Source organism: Panthera uncia, chromosome B4 (assembly GCF_023721935.1).
Source record: "Panthera uncia isolate 11264 chromosome B4, Puncia_PCG_1.0, whole genome shotgun sequence".
NCBI lineage: Eukaryota > Metazoa > Chordata > Mammalia > Carnivora > Felidae > Panthera > Panthera uncia.
This window is the reverse complement of record NC_064809.1, coordinates 39,428,513-39,443,160: the sequence shown is the minus strand read 5'-3', so window position 1 is coordinate 39,443,160 and position 14,648 is coordinate 39,428,513. Positions and strand designations below refer to the sequence as shown.

General features: G+C 47.5%; 1 protein-coding gene across 1 annotated transcript in view; it reads right to left on the bottom strand.

Annotated features, from left to right (window-relative positions):
* Positions 1-1,437: 1,437 nt before the first annotated feature.
* The window catches only part of NTF3 (neurotrophin 3), a 73,195-nt gene continuing 59,984 nt past the window's right edge, over positions 1,438-14,648 (bottom strand). The window contains exon 2 of the mRNA XM_049624948.1: positions 1,438-2,976. Within this exon, the coding sequence (XP_049480905.1) occupies positions 2,182-2,976 (795 nt within the window). The 3' untranslated portion in view covers positions 1,438-2,181. The remainder of the gene's footprint in view (positions 2,977-14,648) is intronic.

Genomic DNA, 14,648 nt, shown 5'->3' with positions numbered 1-14,648 from the left:
AACTTCTTCCGCTAGGGATCTATTGTTTAGGGATGGTGCCTTCCCAGACTGGGGTCTCTGTCACCCAAGCCCGTCTCCCCAGGTGGCCAGGCCCTCTAGACAGGCTCTACACCGACTTGGAATAGCAGTTCTAGAAAAGGAGCATTAGTTCCAGCCTGAGAACTGGGCTTGGCTCAATCATAAGACAGCCACTACTCTCAGCTGGTCGGTTGTGTTCTTCTTCATGAAGCAGGAGCTACAAAAGGTTTCCACGCAGGCAACTAAGCTCTCCTTTTCCCTAGGGCTGTTAATGTTCATTCTGAAATGCAAAGTGTTGCACAGAAGGCGGGGGCCAAGGAGGCTTAGAGAAGAGGAAACAAGACTGTGTCCTCATTCAAGCTTGGATTTACCTCTTCACTCTGCCACCTGCCTGCTCAATGACTGTGGGCAAGTTAAACCCTCAAGTCTCAGTGTCCTCATGTGTAAACTTGAGGTTGTAATGCCTACCTCAAAGGGCTTGTGACAATGAAGGGTGGCAGTGTTTGCAAGTGCTTAGCAGAAGGTGGGCACAAGGCAAATTCCTCATGTCCTGCCTTCATATTTTAGGCATCCAGAATCAAGTGTAGTATAATGATGCTCTTAACCAAAGCCACTGCAATTTGTTGAATCTGTTTCAAGAGGCTCATGCCACATAAAGAACATATATTTTATTAGGCATGTGTTAGAGAAATCTTGGGGCCTGGGCTGCTCTAGACAGAGTACACACAGGCCCTGAAGGCAGGGGAATGCAGGAAAGGCACAGGACTGGGCTCCAGAGTGGGAGAGTGGGTATTTGTGCCTCAGACAAGATGGGAGATGAGAGTCCTTGGGCTCTAGCACCAGGGGGAAGGTCTGCTTCCCAGTGGGGAAGGGCTTGGGAGAACCACCTGGGGGAACTCCTTAGGCTTGCCTTTGCAAACTGGTGTGGCTATCACCATGGCAATCTCTTTGGGACTCAGTAGCACCTTCCTTCCATCTCAGAATGATGAATCCACCAAAAAATGTTACAGAGGGATACAAGAGCTAAGAAAGAAGAGGAAGGGAAGAAAGATGGAACTATGTTGAATGCCTACCCTATGCTAGGAAATCTAGTCTATAGTGGTTATTTAGCTGACTCTTCATGATAGCCCCATGAGTTGGCAAGAATCCCTATGTGGGGACCTTCTGACCCTAGGAAACAGAGGCTCCAAGAGGCTTCAAAGCCTTGCTCCCAGTCACAAGGAAGTGAGGACCTAGGATTTGAACCCAGGTCTGACTCCAAAGTGCAACCATCTTCTAATTCCTCATGCAGCTCTGGGAGGGGCCCCGATAGGAGTGGGGAGGCCATGTGCTCAGAGGATCTCTGATGAGGAAGGAAGTTTGCTGCCGTGTGTAGATTATCCATGATCCACTTCAGCTTGCTTTTGGGTAACCGTACAATTGTTCTGTTACAAACAGTTAAAACAATTTTTCCTATATGCCTAAAAGGATGAAAACCACTTACAGAAAGCAAAACAAAAGGCAAAGCCAAAAACCAAAAAAGAATCCAACCCTTAACCCCAAACCCCAAAACAACAAATGTGCTGAAAAGAAACTTCCAAAACTAAAATTGCCAGGTTTGTTATTATTGTTCCGTGGCCGTAATTTTGGAGCAGATCATGATTTTAATTGGCAAAAGTGACAGCAGAGAAAGGAGAGAGCAAGTCCTTGATGGTGAACTTGCTGGCCAGAATTAAGTGTGGAGCTCAAAGCTACTGGGTATCATTTCAACGGACGTGGTAACAGTGCATTTAATGAACTAATCAAACATGAAGTATACCAGAAGGGGGGACATCACTGTGTCTACACACAACTCTGACAGCATCTGATTTTAACAAGTTTACTAAAACGACAGTCATGGCCTTGACAATACTGAATGCAGAATACTGGTGTACACAGATTTTACAGAGCGGCAGAACGGCTCCTGAGAGCCGGGTCACAAAAAAAGGTTTAACAGATGGCAGAGGCCTGAGGGAAGGCAAGCACACTGATTTTATTGAGAAAAAAGCTTATATACTGTAGGGTTGCTGAAGTTTAATAAATAAAGGTCAACTTATAATATATAAAAACAATATAAACATTTATATGCTACATGCATATCATATAATTTAAAGTAATAATTTATATATGGGGAGAGATGCCAATTTATGTTCTTCCAATTTTTCTCGACAAGGCACACACACAGGAGGTGTCTATCCGTATCCATCGCCAGCCTACAAGTTTATTGTTTTCTGACGTCAGTGCGCGGACGTAGGTTTGGGACGTTTTGCACTGAGAGTTCCAGTGTTTATCGTCAATCCCCCTGCAACCGTTTTTGACAGGCCTGGCTTCTTTACATCTCGTCTCATAAAAATATTGTTTGACGGGAGAGTTGCCGGTTTTGATCTCCCCCAGCACCGTGACCTGGTGTCCCCGAATGTCGATGGCCGAGGACTTGTCGGTTACCCACAGGCTCTCGCTGTCGCATACCGAGTACTCACCTCGGTGACTCTTGTGCTCCGCGTACCTCTTCCTCCGCGACGTTCTGTTGGCCGCCACGGGGTTGCCCACGTAATCCTCCATGAGATACAAGGGAGGGGGCTCCAAGGGGGTGCTGTCACTCAGCAGGACCCGGGGCGAGCTGTAGCGTCTCTGTTGCCGCAGGAGTTCTGTGTCCATTGCAGTCACTGGCTGGAACTCCGACTTGGTGGGCTCTCCCTGCTCCGGCTTTCGGGGGGCTTCTGCTTTAGGCAGGGTGCTCTGGTAGTTTTCCTTAACGTCCACCATCTGCTTGGAGAGCTTGTTTTTCAAAATATCTGCCTGGATCAGCTTAATAATCAGGGAATTTAGCGAGTCTTCAGGCAAACTCCTTTGATCCATGTTGTTACCTTGGATGCCACGGAGATACGCGAGAAATATCACATAAAACAAGATGGACATCACCTTGTTCACCTGTAAGATCTGAAAAGGAAACGCAGGTGTTAGTAGCAGGCTGTGGCAGCTGAATCCATGTCATTCTGGGTTGAGTAACCCTGTGAGAGAGCAAGCAAGAGCAGGGTGTCACCTTCCAGAGTCCTCTCTGATGTCAGGGACCAGGGCTGTCAATTTCTCTCCTTGGGAAATACCGTCTCAATAGGAGTCCTCTGAATCTTTAAAGTACCTTTTTCTCTTAGACCTCTCAAATCTTCCCTCCAGCATTGTGGCTGTGTGATAGGGAAAGAAGTGTGTGTGTGTGTGTGTGTGTGTGTGTGTGTCTTGTGCAGGTGAGAGACAGAGAGGGCAAAATAACTTTTTTTAAACCAAATACATGAGTGGCGAGATCTACAGTACACAAGAGTCAGGGCTCTCCCCAGGACCCATGTTCCTAGGAGCCTCAAAGGCAGAGGGACGATGAGGTGAGCACTTTGGACTTCTGTCTCTGCTCTCAGAAATCCCCCACGGCATCTGCGTTTGATGTGTGCTCTATCTGCAGCCGTCTCTTCTGTGTGGACGATGTCCTGCTACTTCTTTAAACATCACTTGAGGGGTGCCTGGGTGGCTCAGTTGGTTGAGTGTCTGACTTCAGCTCAGGTCATAATCTCACCATTCGTGGGTTCGAGCCCCGCATCGGGCTCTGTGCTGACAGCTCGGAGCCTGAAGCCTACTTTGGATTCTATGTCTCTCTCTCTCTCTGCCTCTCCCCCATTCACGTTCTGTCTCTCTCTCTCTCTCAAAATAATAAATAAACATTAAAAAATTTTTTTAAGTATCACTTGAGCCTGAAAAGACCAGAGTCCAATGTACCTTGGCAAATTATGAAGAAACTGAATCTAAAAATTATAAAGGTGTGTTTACATTCTTTTAGCAACAGGAGCAGACTTGCAATTGTCTCAAGGAACAGAGCTCTACCACCCTCCCCCACACCTGATGAAGCTTCTGGGTCTCTCAAAGAAATACCTGAGGATGGGGTCAGGTCGGCTGCCTGCATGATGTAGCCTCAGAGATGGGCTCCTCCCTCGCCAGGCCATGTCTGGTGGACCTGTTCTCTTGACCTTGTAATGAACTTGTGGGCTGCTCCCCACTCTGTGAGAAGGCCTAGCCAAGCTCTCCAGTGGACATGCTTCACCAGGGTGCCCAACTGCTTCACAGAGAACCCCCCTCCCTGCAAACCCTTCACAAAGGGGAGGCCCTGCCAGAGCGCTGCTTGTAGGAGATGGAGACAGAGCAACAACCAGCTCAAGTTAATGGGGTGGACTTGCCCTGAACAGCAAGATTCCCTGTGGATTCACTTTTGTTTGTTTGGCCTTTTAAGTTTCTAGTACAAAATGTTTCCTTTGGTGGCTGTGTCTTAATTTTGCTATCTCCTTGTTGAAGTGGCATTTTAACCCATCCACACTTGCCTTCCGTTGCCACAGCAGAACCTCTAGACGTGGTTTCTGTCAGGTCCTTACAGAATTATAGGGCTGGCCTCAAGATACCTTTCTGGCTGGTTCTCTCTCACTAGAGCAAAGCCCAGCTTTTCCGAAGGTCGGTGCTGCAAGGAGGCGCTTCAGGTGGGGAGGGCTGGCTACAGGAGTGATCTCCACCTGTACTCTGTGATCCACACCACTGCCTTGAGGTTTCCATCCCTTAGTTACCATCACTACCAACTCACTGGCCTCCAGGGCTTCTCAGTTTCCCCTTTAAGGCTCTAAGCATGGAAAATAAAAAGCCTTCCCTCAGTTCACCTTTGGTATTTGCAAAAAGACTTTACTAAATCCAGGGGGAAAATAGAAGGGAAATAAACAAGAGCGGCACAAGAAACAGAAGCAGCCCTGCTTACCAAGTACCCATGCCCGAGCTTGCCCACGCTAACTAGCTCCCGGGACTTCCAGACGCAGCCTCTTTCCCGTCTTGTCTGAAGCACTGCTCTCTCGTTCCCAAAGGCCAACAACGCTGCAAGCACTTCGCTCCAACTTCCTCCTCCTGGCCCTTGGCCCACCTCTTTGATAAGGGGACCATCTTCTTTCCATGGGAACCACTCTTGTGGGACAAATGACTCCTTCAAGGTCAAAGCCAAAAGAAGGATTCTAGCTTTGCTGCCCACCCCTAGAGACTGTCCCAGGAATTGTATTATCCTAGGAAAGTGGTTCCCACAGGATAACTGCTCTCCCTCCCACTCTGCGTATCACTGACATTTCCTTCAATACTGCAGGCTTGACAAACTGAAACTTGAGCCCAAAATGAATGGCATACGTGTAGCTAGAATTGCACGTTCATTCCCCGCCCCAAAAATGGAATACAGCTGCAATAAAATAATTGGGGACTAAGAGTCTATCAAAAAACAATTTATGAAATCCTCTCAAGGCCCAGCCACTGTAAGCTAAGAATACATAGGATACCTGCTCGTGGGGAAATAGATCAAGTAGGGTCAGTGAGAGAGATCCTAGGGACATGGAGAGTAGATGTGTAGATTAGCAAGGTAATTTACAAGGGGGAACGGACAGGAAGCAAAGTGGATGGTGCCAGTGGATGGCCTTGAGATACAAAAGGAAGAATCTTTATGGTGCTTGAACACGGAAACAAAAGCTTGTAGGAGTAGAAGAGAGATATAAAGCAAGCATTTAATCCAAGTCCTGCATTTTATAGATGAGGAAAACTTAATTGCAGTTGAAAGAGGAAGAGAAATGCACAGGGTAGAGGGATCCCCTGCACTTCTGGCCAGGTGGCCCTTTTGGTCAGATTACAGCTAAGCTCACACTCCCAGGACCCAGCCTTGTTTGCTCTTCCAAAAGCTGCCAGGACAAGCTTTAGGAGCCGTGTGCACGTGTCGTTCCTCTCCCCTGGCACACATTCATCACCTTTCCTGTTGAAGTTATTCTCATTCTTCAGTGCCCAGTTGGAAAGCTAACTTCTCCACAACCCTCCCTCCCCCACCCCAAAGTAGTAACCACCACTTTCTTTGCAATCTCTCAGTGTGTTTTCCAATTGCCTGTGGTACAAGGTATCACAGGCCTCAGGGCACTCCATGCTTTCCTCACAAGATCCCCTCTTTTCCAAGGCCAGGAGCCCTTTCCTGTCTGTGCCTCTCCCCTGCAACCTCTCCATGGTGAATACGAGGTGGAGGTCTGGGTGCAGTGAGCCAGGAACGGAAGTGAGGGTGGCTGAAGTCAGGACAGCTACCTAAGTTGCAAAGCCTTGTGTGAAAATAATGGTGGCAGGAGGTGTGACTGTATGTGAGCAAACCCTCCCAGCCCTCAGGTGTGTGCTCCATGGTCCCACCAGACTTCACATATAAAACACAGATTTGAAGATAAAATTCTTAAGAACTTCAAAATGGTAACCATAGAGCATTAAAGCGTGAGTGTGGGATCCCCTTCTTGAGTGCAGGACCTTGTGCTATGGCACTTGCTGCACACCCAAGAAGCCAGCCCTGGCTGCAGAGATTGTTTGAAGGTAAGAGTAGCCATCCATTTTTGGTCAGGAGGGACGGGCAGAGCCCAGTCCACCAAGGACTGCATGGGAGGGTGTCCTGTTCAGAGCTGTGGACGAGGGCTATAACGTCAGCTGCAATCTGGCTGGGAGAGCCTGGGGTTGTGCAGAGTGAAAAGGCCCTCATGACTACCTGTTTTCCTTCCCTGGGCAGTGACAACCAAGGAAAGTGGGAATTAAATGGGGGCAATGGGAGAAGTCAGGATCACCAGGAAGGAATATTTTATCACTGATATGGCTAAAAATCACCAAAGCATGCTGACCATAAAAAGCAGACCGACTTTTAGTTGATCTTATTACTATTTTTAGGTTCTCTCCTGACAATATTCACTGCTGTACCTGGGTGGACCTGCTCCTACCACCCCTACCTTGTTTGGCATTGCCTCTGGGAGCCCAGGGCATGGGGGGAGGGGGTTAGAACACAGGTCTCCTGACTCTTTTAGACAACTCTGGCTCTCTCTCAAGTCCCAAGCACAGAAACTCAGCACAGAAAAATCAGGCCATCATGGGTGGGGGTGGGGGTGAGACCAAAAAAAAAAAAAGTGCTAATATAACAAAGCTTCCAAATGCCTCTTAGCATCAGTCCTACCTCTTTCTGGAGCTCCACTGTTTCTTACCATCAAATCCAAAACCTTATGATGATACCTGGGAATATGCAGTGGGCGGAAATCATCTGCAGGCTGGTCAGTGTTTCTAAGGCATTTGCAAGGCTGCATTAAAAACCCAGCAGGGTGGGGCACCTGGTGGCTCAGTCAGTCAAGCATCCGACTTCGGCTCAGGTCATGATCTCATGGTCCATGAGTTCAAGCCCCATGTCAAGCTCTGTGCTGTCAGCCTGTGCTCCAGCCTGTGTCTGGAGCCTGCTTCAGATTCTGTGTCTCCCTCTCTCTCTGTCCCTCCCCTGCTCATGCTCTGTCTCTCTCTCCCTCTCAAAAAATAAACATTAAAAAAAGATTTAAAAAACCCAGCAGGGTGCCTGTGGCCTCCACCTTGATAATCTGCTTGTAGATTTTCTGTAGAGGGCAAGTCTAAGAATGGTGCTAATAGAACTCTCTAAAACACAGATGTTTGAAGGAAACTGAGGCGTGGCGTGGGGTGGAGGGCGTCTTCTAAGGTTCGACGCCTCAGTTAACAGTAAAGAGTGACAGAGGACACCTGGTTCCTAAGCTCAATAAAGATCATGTGGCTCATGCATAATCAACATTATTGTGAGAGGTACATAATGAAATCTGTATGAAAGCACTGAGCACAGTATCTGGCATGTTGCGGTACACTGGAAATGTTATTGGGACATGAACTTGCATTATCTGTGGCAGCAGAGTCGCTGAATGCCTGTCCTCGAGGCACACATACAAGGTACCGAGCAGCTGGAGTCAGGAATTCCTTTTCCACAGACAACCCACAGCAATTTGCACCAACACAGAGCTCTCTCCCAAATGCCACCACTAGCAAGTGCTTGGATCTCAGACCAGCCACACTCGTTGTGGGAGAAGAAAAGATTATTGTGAGCTGGAAGCACAGAGAATAGGAAAATCACAAAAGCAAACAGGTATGGGAGGCTGGGAAGTGGTGTTTCTGAATAAGCCAGGGGCAAGAAGGGCCTGAATCTGAGCTCTGGCTCCTTCTGGTCACCAGAGCCTGCATTTTCCACCCCATCTTCTGGGGTGGGCTTTCCCCAGAAGACGAGTTCTCTGGAGTGGGGAGTAAGAAAAGGAAGGCAGCGCCAGCTTGACCCAGGCATGGCACGTCAGTGAATTTTTCAATTTAGAAGGATCTCTATGCTCCTTCTCTTTCGGTCAAGTATCCAAGTATCCTAGTGTGTTATCATCATCTGTATGTTCCTCTTGGTGAAGGGCCCATGTCCCCTTCATGTACACATGCCTGCTGCCTAGCACAGGGCTGGACCACTGCAGAGTCCCCATGTCTCCTTAGTGAATGAATGCCTACCATGATCAAGACCTGCCCAACACACTGCTCAGTGGCCTGAGATCCTGTATGGGCTTCTGCCAAGCCTGGTCTGGAAGCCACTCAACTCGGCCTTCTTTTCCCAAAGAAAATACAAGGCCTGGCTCTGAAGTAGGCCATGGTCCCCAGGCTCTTCTTGGCTATAATTGGAAAAAGACCTGTTAAAGACCTCAGTAAAACCCCCTTCCTACACTCTCCCCAGTGCCCATTTCCCCTGCTCAGAGTTTTCCAAGATCCTGACCAACTAGCAGATGCTATTTTCCTCACTTAGAAATGCTTTCCCACATATGGTGTTTTCTCAGTCCCCGGAGCAACATTCCTACAAGGTTTCACCATCCCTCAAAATACTCAAAAGAGAGCAATTTCTGATTCCTCCTTTCTGGCTCAGTTTACAACACACACAGAGGGTTTTTGGGCAAAGCAGCACAAATGGAAAAGAGAGCTGGGTAGAGAGCCAGGGTGGGACAGGACCTGAGCCCACAGCCACTCATGTCTGTCACACACAAACACCTGGGGGCGCTCTCTTTTGATCTCCAATTTCCCACTCCAGGACTAGCTTCCCAGCACCTGTGCCTCCCCCTGAGCCAGCACCTAGAGACCTTGCTTGCTGCACACGTGTGGAGTACATTGTTAGCCTGGATGGAATGGGAGCATCAGGAACAAAAATGCTACGTGCCAGGGGCCGACATACATTAAATCTTTAATCTCAGTAACAGCTCCTCTGAGGTATGGACGAACGTTCCCCATTTCAAATGGGGGAGATTGAGGCACAAGACGGTGAGTAACCAGCTAATAAGCGGCAGAGCCAGGATTTGATCACAGTCTGGCTCTGGAATCGATGCTCTCAAAGATTATGCCATGTGGTCCGTCCGTCCCTGGCCTCAAACATTCCAGAGAGTTTATTTCCAGAGGAAGTTCAAGGTCCACGGCTGGGCAGAGTTTCCAGGTGTTTGAGGACACTGTTCCTATTTCTTCCTCCCCATATTCGCTATGAAAGTGTTCACCATGAAAGTAAGCAAACTCTGTCCTGCTGGGGCCTGATGTCCTCCAAGGTCAGTCCCTCTGAGGGGCACCCGTCTCTGCAGAGGCCGTGTGCTGTAGTGGACAGGGCACCAAACATACCATCTCAAGTCCTGGCTTTGGTGCCAGCACTGGAAACCAGGATGACTTACAAACAAGGCATAGAGGCTATGTTCTAGCTGTTCTCAAGGAGGAGGCATGAGATCAAATGTGGAGGCACTTTTTAATTTGCCAAGTTTTTAATATGCAAATTCAAGAGATTTCATTATTTCTGGTACAGCCACATCCTCTGGAGGCAAATGCATTTCTCTGGCTGGGTTAACAAGGACACTGTCCAGCTGTATCCAAAAGGGTTTAATTCTTTGGAGAATTTCTGAAGCTATGACATGGTCTCTGACTAAAACTAAGGGCTCAAAAGACTCCATCCTGCCAGATAACCCTAATATCTTGTTCAGGGACTGGAAAGGGGGAGAGGTGGGAAAGCGATAGATTTAAAGTAGAATGACAAAAGGGAAAGGAATGTGGTGGAAATATTAAACTAAGGCCATATAAAAGACTGGCAAAGCTTGCTCCCCATATCTTAATTAAAAAATTAATTCAAATTGGCTTTGTTCTGAACCCAGGTCCTGGGGCCTGAAAATTAGTCAGTGGGGCCACATGAAGATGTTCTGACCCATGACAAGGCTTGTTGCTGGAAGAGAGAGCAAGAAAGAGAGAGAGAGAGGGAGAGAGGGAGAAAGGAAGAGGGAGAGGGAGAGAGGGAGAGAGAGAGAGAGAGAGAGAGATCCTGGTGGAGCCTCTGCTGGGGATTGGTCTGGTTTTGGTTAATCTCTTTATTAATGATCCGGAAGCAGGAGAGAGGAAAAAGTGGCAGATTAATTAAAATGCACAGATGACGCTCAAAGGGAAGGTGCTGCAAACAGCGGTGAGGACAGACCAATTATTCCCCAGCACTCATGGGGGTTGGCAACCTGGAAATAGCATGATGAGATTCAAACTGGAAACACGTAGGTTAACTCACTGGGGGCAAGATGAATCCAAAACCAACAAGGGAGGGAAATGTTTGTAAAGGGATGAAGGGAAGGAGTGACTTGGAATGGCTACAAGGAGCAAATGAGAAATGAACTCACATGACCAGGGCTGTGTGGGTTTCCACAGCACCGTCTTCTCCTATAGCCCTATGTTCTTTTCTAAATCTCGCCTCATACATTCTGAGCTCGCCTCTGCAGTGGCAGCAACTCTTCCGTTCCCTGTCTCATGAAGCATAAAGAATACATAAATTGAGCCTTAGAGAGGGCAAGAAATGGAGCCAAGATCAGAGAGCAAGTGGATGGCTGTTCACAAAAGGTGCTGATGAGCATGCTCTGGCTTCCCCCAAACCAGAAGTGATCAGGGACCCAAGGAAGGAAGACGCACCTCTCCTTGCTTCGAGAGGCCCAGTCCCTAGGCAGACCCACACCTACACAGTCAGAACAGGTGAGAGCAGGGGGAGGGATTTGGATTGCTCTCTTGTTCCTCTTGTTAGAACTTACTTAAACTCAGGGTTCTGAACTTGCCTGACTTGGACAACACTTGCCCCGAGATCTGGGACAGGACAAGGTCCTCAACTTTCAGGAGATGCTGGCTCCCCAGGGGCAACAAGGCACACAGTCATCAGGGAAGGCACATCCCAGGATGAAACAAAACAAATAGAGAACTTCAAAAGTCTACTCACCTCCCTCGGAAAGGAATCTCTGACACTGGTCCCTCTTGGAGGCCAGTAAATGAGGAAGAGAGACTCTTGAACTGACAAGGAGCCCATATTCAAAACCCAAGCTCAATGCCCTGAGATGGAAGTTGAAAGCTGTGAGTTTGCTTTTGCACAGCTGTTGGAAGAGGAATTTTACGTTATTCAAAGCATACCCTCTCCTGTGGCCCCAAGGCAGTGAAAGACGGAAGGTATGGCACATGTCAAAACAATGTGCATCAGCAGCTCCAAGAGCAAGGTAGTACAGTTATTCCCCAGGCCAAGGAACCCTCTGGCATGGCCCCCATCTTGGCAAAGAGATCTGAAAGAAGCCTGGTATGCCAACACAAGCCCCAGGAAATCCAGATTTTCTTTATCCTTTGCATACGACAGACTCTCATTTCATGGCCAAAGGGTGGACAAGGAAGGATCTGCAGAGAAAATCTGAGTCAATCCAGCTACTAGTTATAATGGCATGTGTTTACAAATTTAGTTTTCTTTGTTCTGGACACTAACAATCCCCCACCAGTGTACATAAAAGTGTGCATATATGGGCTCATGTGTGTGGGGGGCATGCTGCAGCCCCCTCAAGATGAGGATGGGGTACAGCCAGGCTATTTCTAAATGACTGTATCATTTAATATTCTAAGACATTTTGGTTTTGCTTTCTGCATCTGGGGAAACTCCATTTTCCAAGTGTAAAAACATGCAAGAGAAGGTTGCTTCAGTTATACAGACAGTTGGGGGTACAGCTGGCATTAAACTCTCAGCATCAGAGAATAATGGTCCAAGTCAACTTTTTGTTTTAGATTTATGCCTTGTGTTTGAATTGGGTTGATGTGTCAAGCATCTGCATTACCTGCAAAGTGCTATACAGCTGAAAGGTAATATTATTACAAGGTAGGGACTGCTGAGTGATCTTTAATAATGAAAATAGATGATGACAATGATGATGATAAATTACTTATCTTGTCCACCTGGCCAAGAATGAGTCTCAAAATGGCAGAAAAAGAAGTTGGCTTCATCTTGAGTGCTGGAAGCTAAGGGAAATCCCAAAGCACAACTTCCATTCACACTCCGGATGCCTCTTCCAAACCAAGACCGCAGCTGACTTGGCAATACCCAAACCTTTGTGCATCAACCAGGGCAGCGGCAACAAGACCGGGATCAACCCAAACCATAATGGTTTGGCCCCATGAGGACTTGGCTGCAGTGTGGTCAGATGGCAGCCTTTCTCCTCCAGGCTTGGCAATAGGGCTCGTGTCAAATATAGCCTATGTCTCCCCCTCAGCCTCTCTGCTGGCCCCACGGCCAACCTCCTTTCATGAGAATAAGGGATTGGCAAATAGTCCGTGGCCATCTTTGGTCTGGATCCCCTCTCCAGGAAACTCATGGCTGAAGACTGAGTGCCACGGCTTCTGCCTACTTTCTGGGCACCTCTTCCCTCTGCTCACCCTGGCTGCCATCATTCACCTGAACACCCTGGCAGACCAGGAAACCGAGGCAGGAGAGACGTCTATGTGATTTCCTGGACCTCTGCTTGCCCCCTCGTGAAAGGCTATGGGATGTGCACACAGTAAGAAAATCAATCTTCCACCAAAGCTGGAGTGTGCGGTAGGCACTTTGTAAACATTACAACTCCAATCCCAAACAGTCTACTGACTCTCTTTCTGGGCAGCTGGGCAAGACTGAAAACCAACCCAGAGCTTGTCCTCTGAAAGCAATTTTGGCACCAACACTCTGCACCCGAAGCTGTCTTTGATCACAGACACAGTCGTAATAATCGCTTGTAATAACAGCTAGCATTACTGAGCCGCGCCATATGCTAGGGACTTTGTGGGACACTTTACATGGATTATCTCAATTAATCCTCACAGAGACGATTATTATCCCCACTTTTCAGTTGAGGAAACTGAGGCTCAGAAGGATTAAGTCATTTTGTCTGGGATCACATATCAACTGAGAGGCTGAGCCAGGATGCAAACCCCTGTCGGTGTGACCCCATGGGCCTTACTTGTAGCCAGTACCGCATAATGCCTCCCAATTCATTCCAGAGAGTCTAAGGCACCTGCCACTTGCTTGCAGTGAACCAGGCAGTGAGTGCCACACTGATATATTAATATTCCTTTCCTTTTTAGAGAAAGGGACATCCAGGACAGGGCCTCCGGAATGTAAAGAGTACATTTCACAGTCTAAGCCTGGTGTCACCAATTCACAGTGGCTGAAAAATATATCTATGGCATGTGTGGCTAACGGGCTCATTTATACACTCCCTGGCTTCCCAATATGTAAAACACTTCTTCCCTCCTTCCTTATTTGATGGTAAAGAAGACCAAGAACCCAGGGATTTCTTTGGAAAATTGCTGGATTTTCGAAGGTGAGACAGATTCCGATTCTATGGTTTTCTTTGTAGTATATTTGTGGTTGGCAAGCAAAAATAAAATAATGTGGACTCCTGGCACATTTCCTGCTCTGATTCATGAATAAAACCCACTCTGCCACTCATGAGCTTTGTGGCAACAGGAGAATCATTGCTCATCTTTGGGTCTGAATTCCTGATGATATTTCTCCACAGGGTGCTGCTGGTATTTGGGCAGGATAGTTATTCATTATTCAGTCTTGTCCCCCACACATGAAGCTCTGGTCCCCATCTACTAAATACCAATCATGTCCCCCAGTCATGGTGACAACTGAAAAAATGTACTCACACTTTCTGAATACCATCTGGGGAGGCTGTATCCCTCCCGGTTAAGAATCACATAACATAATGCTGGTAGACTGAAGCAGTGGTTCTTAACCATTTTTGGATCATTGACCCTTTTTAGAATGTGCTAAAAGCTAAAGCATCTTTCCCCTGAAAAACATGTTCACATAAAAGAACAACTTTTCAGAAAACTTTCAAGGCATTTCAGACTCCCTGAAGTCTAACCCAGAGGTCCACAGACCCTAGGTGAAGAATTATCAAACTAAAGGGTTTTAAAGCTTCTTTTGAGCTAGAGTCCTCCATTCTTCTATTATCCTCTGCCAGCCCTGAGCCTCATTACTGGTCTCATTTTCTGGTCCTCCCCATTCTATGGAGCCAGCACCAGCATCCTAATCCACTAGGATTCTCATAGCATGGGAAGATTATGGCAGGAAAGTGATCTGTCCCAAACGGAACAACAAAATTAGTGGAAGAGCCAGAAATAGAACCCAGCTCTCCATGGGGCACCTGGGTGGCTCAGTCAGTTAAGCATCTGACTCTTGGTTTCAGCTAGGGTCATGATCTCACGGTTCGTGGGTTTGAGTTCTACGCTGACAGTGCACAGCCTGCTTGGAATCCTCTGTCTCCCCATCTCTGTCTGCCCCTCCCCCATTCCCTCTCTCTTTCTCTCAAAATCAATTTTAAAAAAAACTTAAAAAAATAAAGTTTAAAAAGGAAAAAAAAGAACCCAGCTCTCCAGAGGACCAGCCATGTGTTGCTCATCAGGAA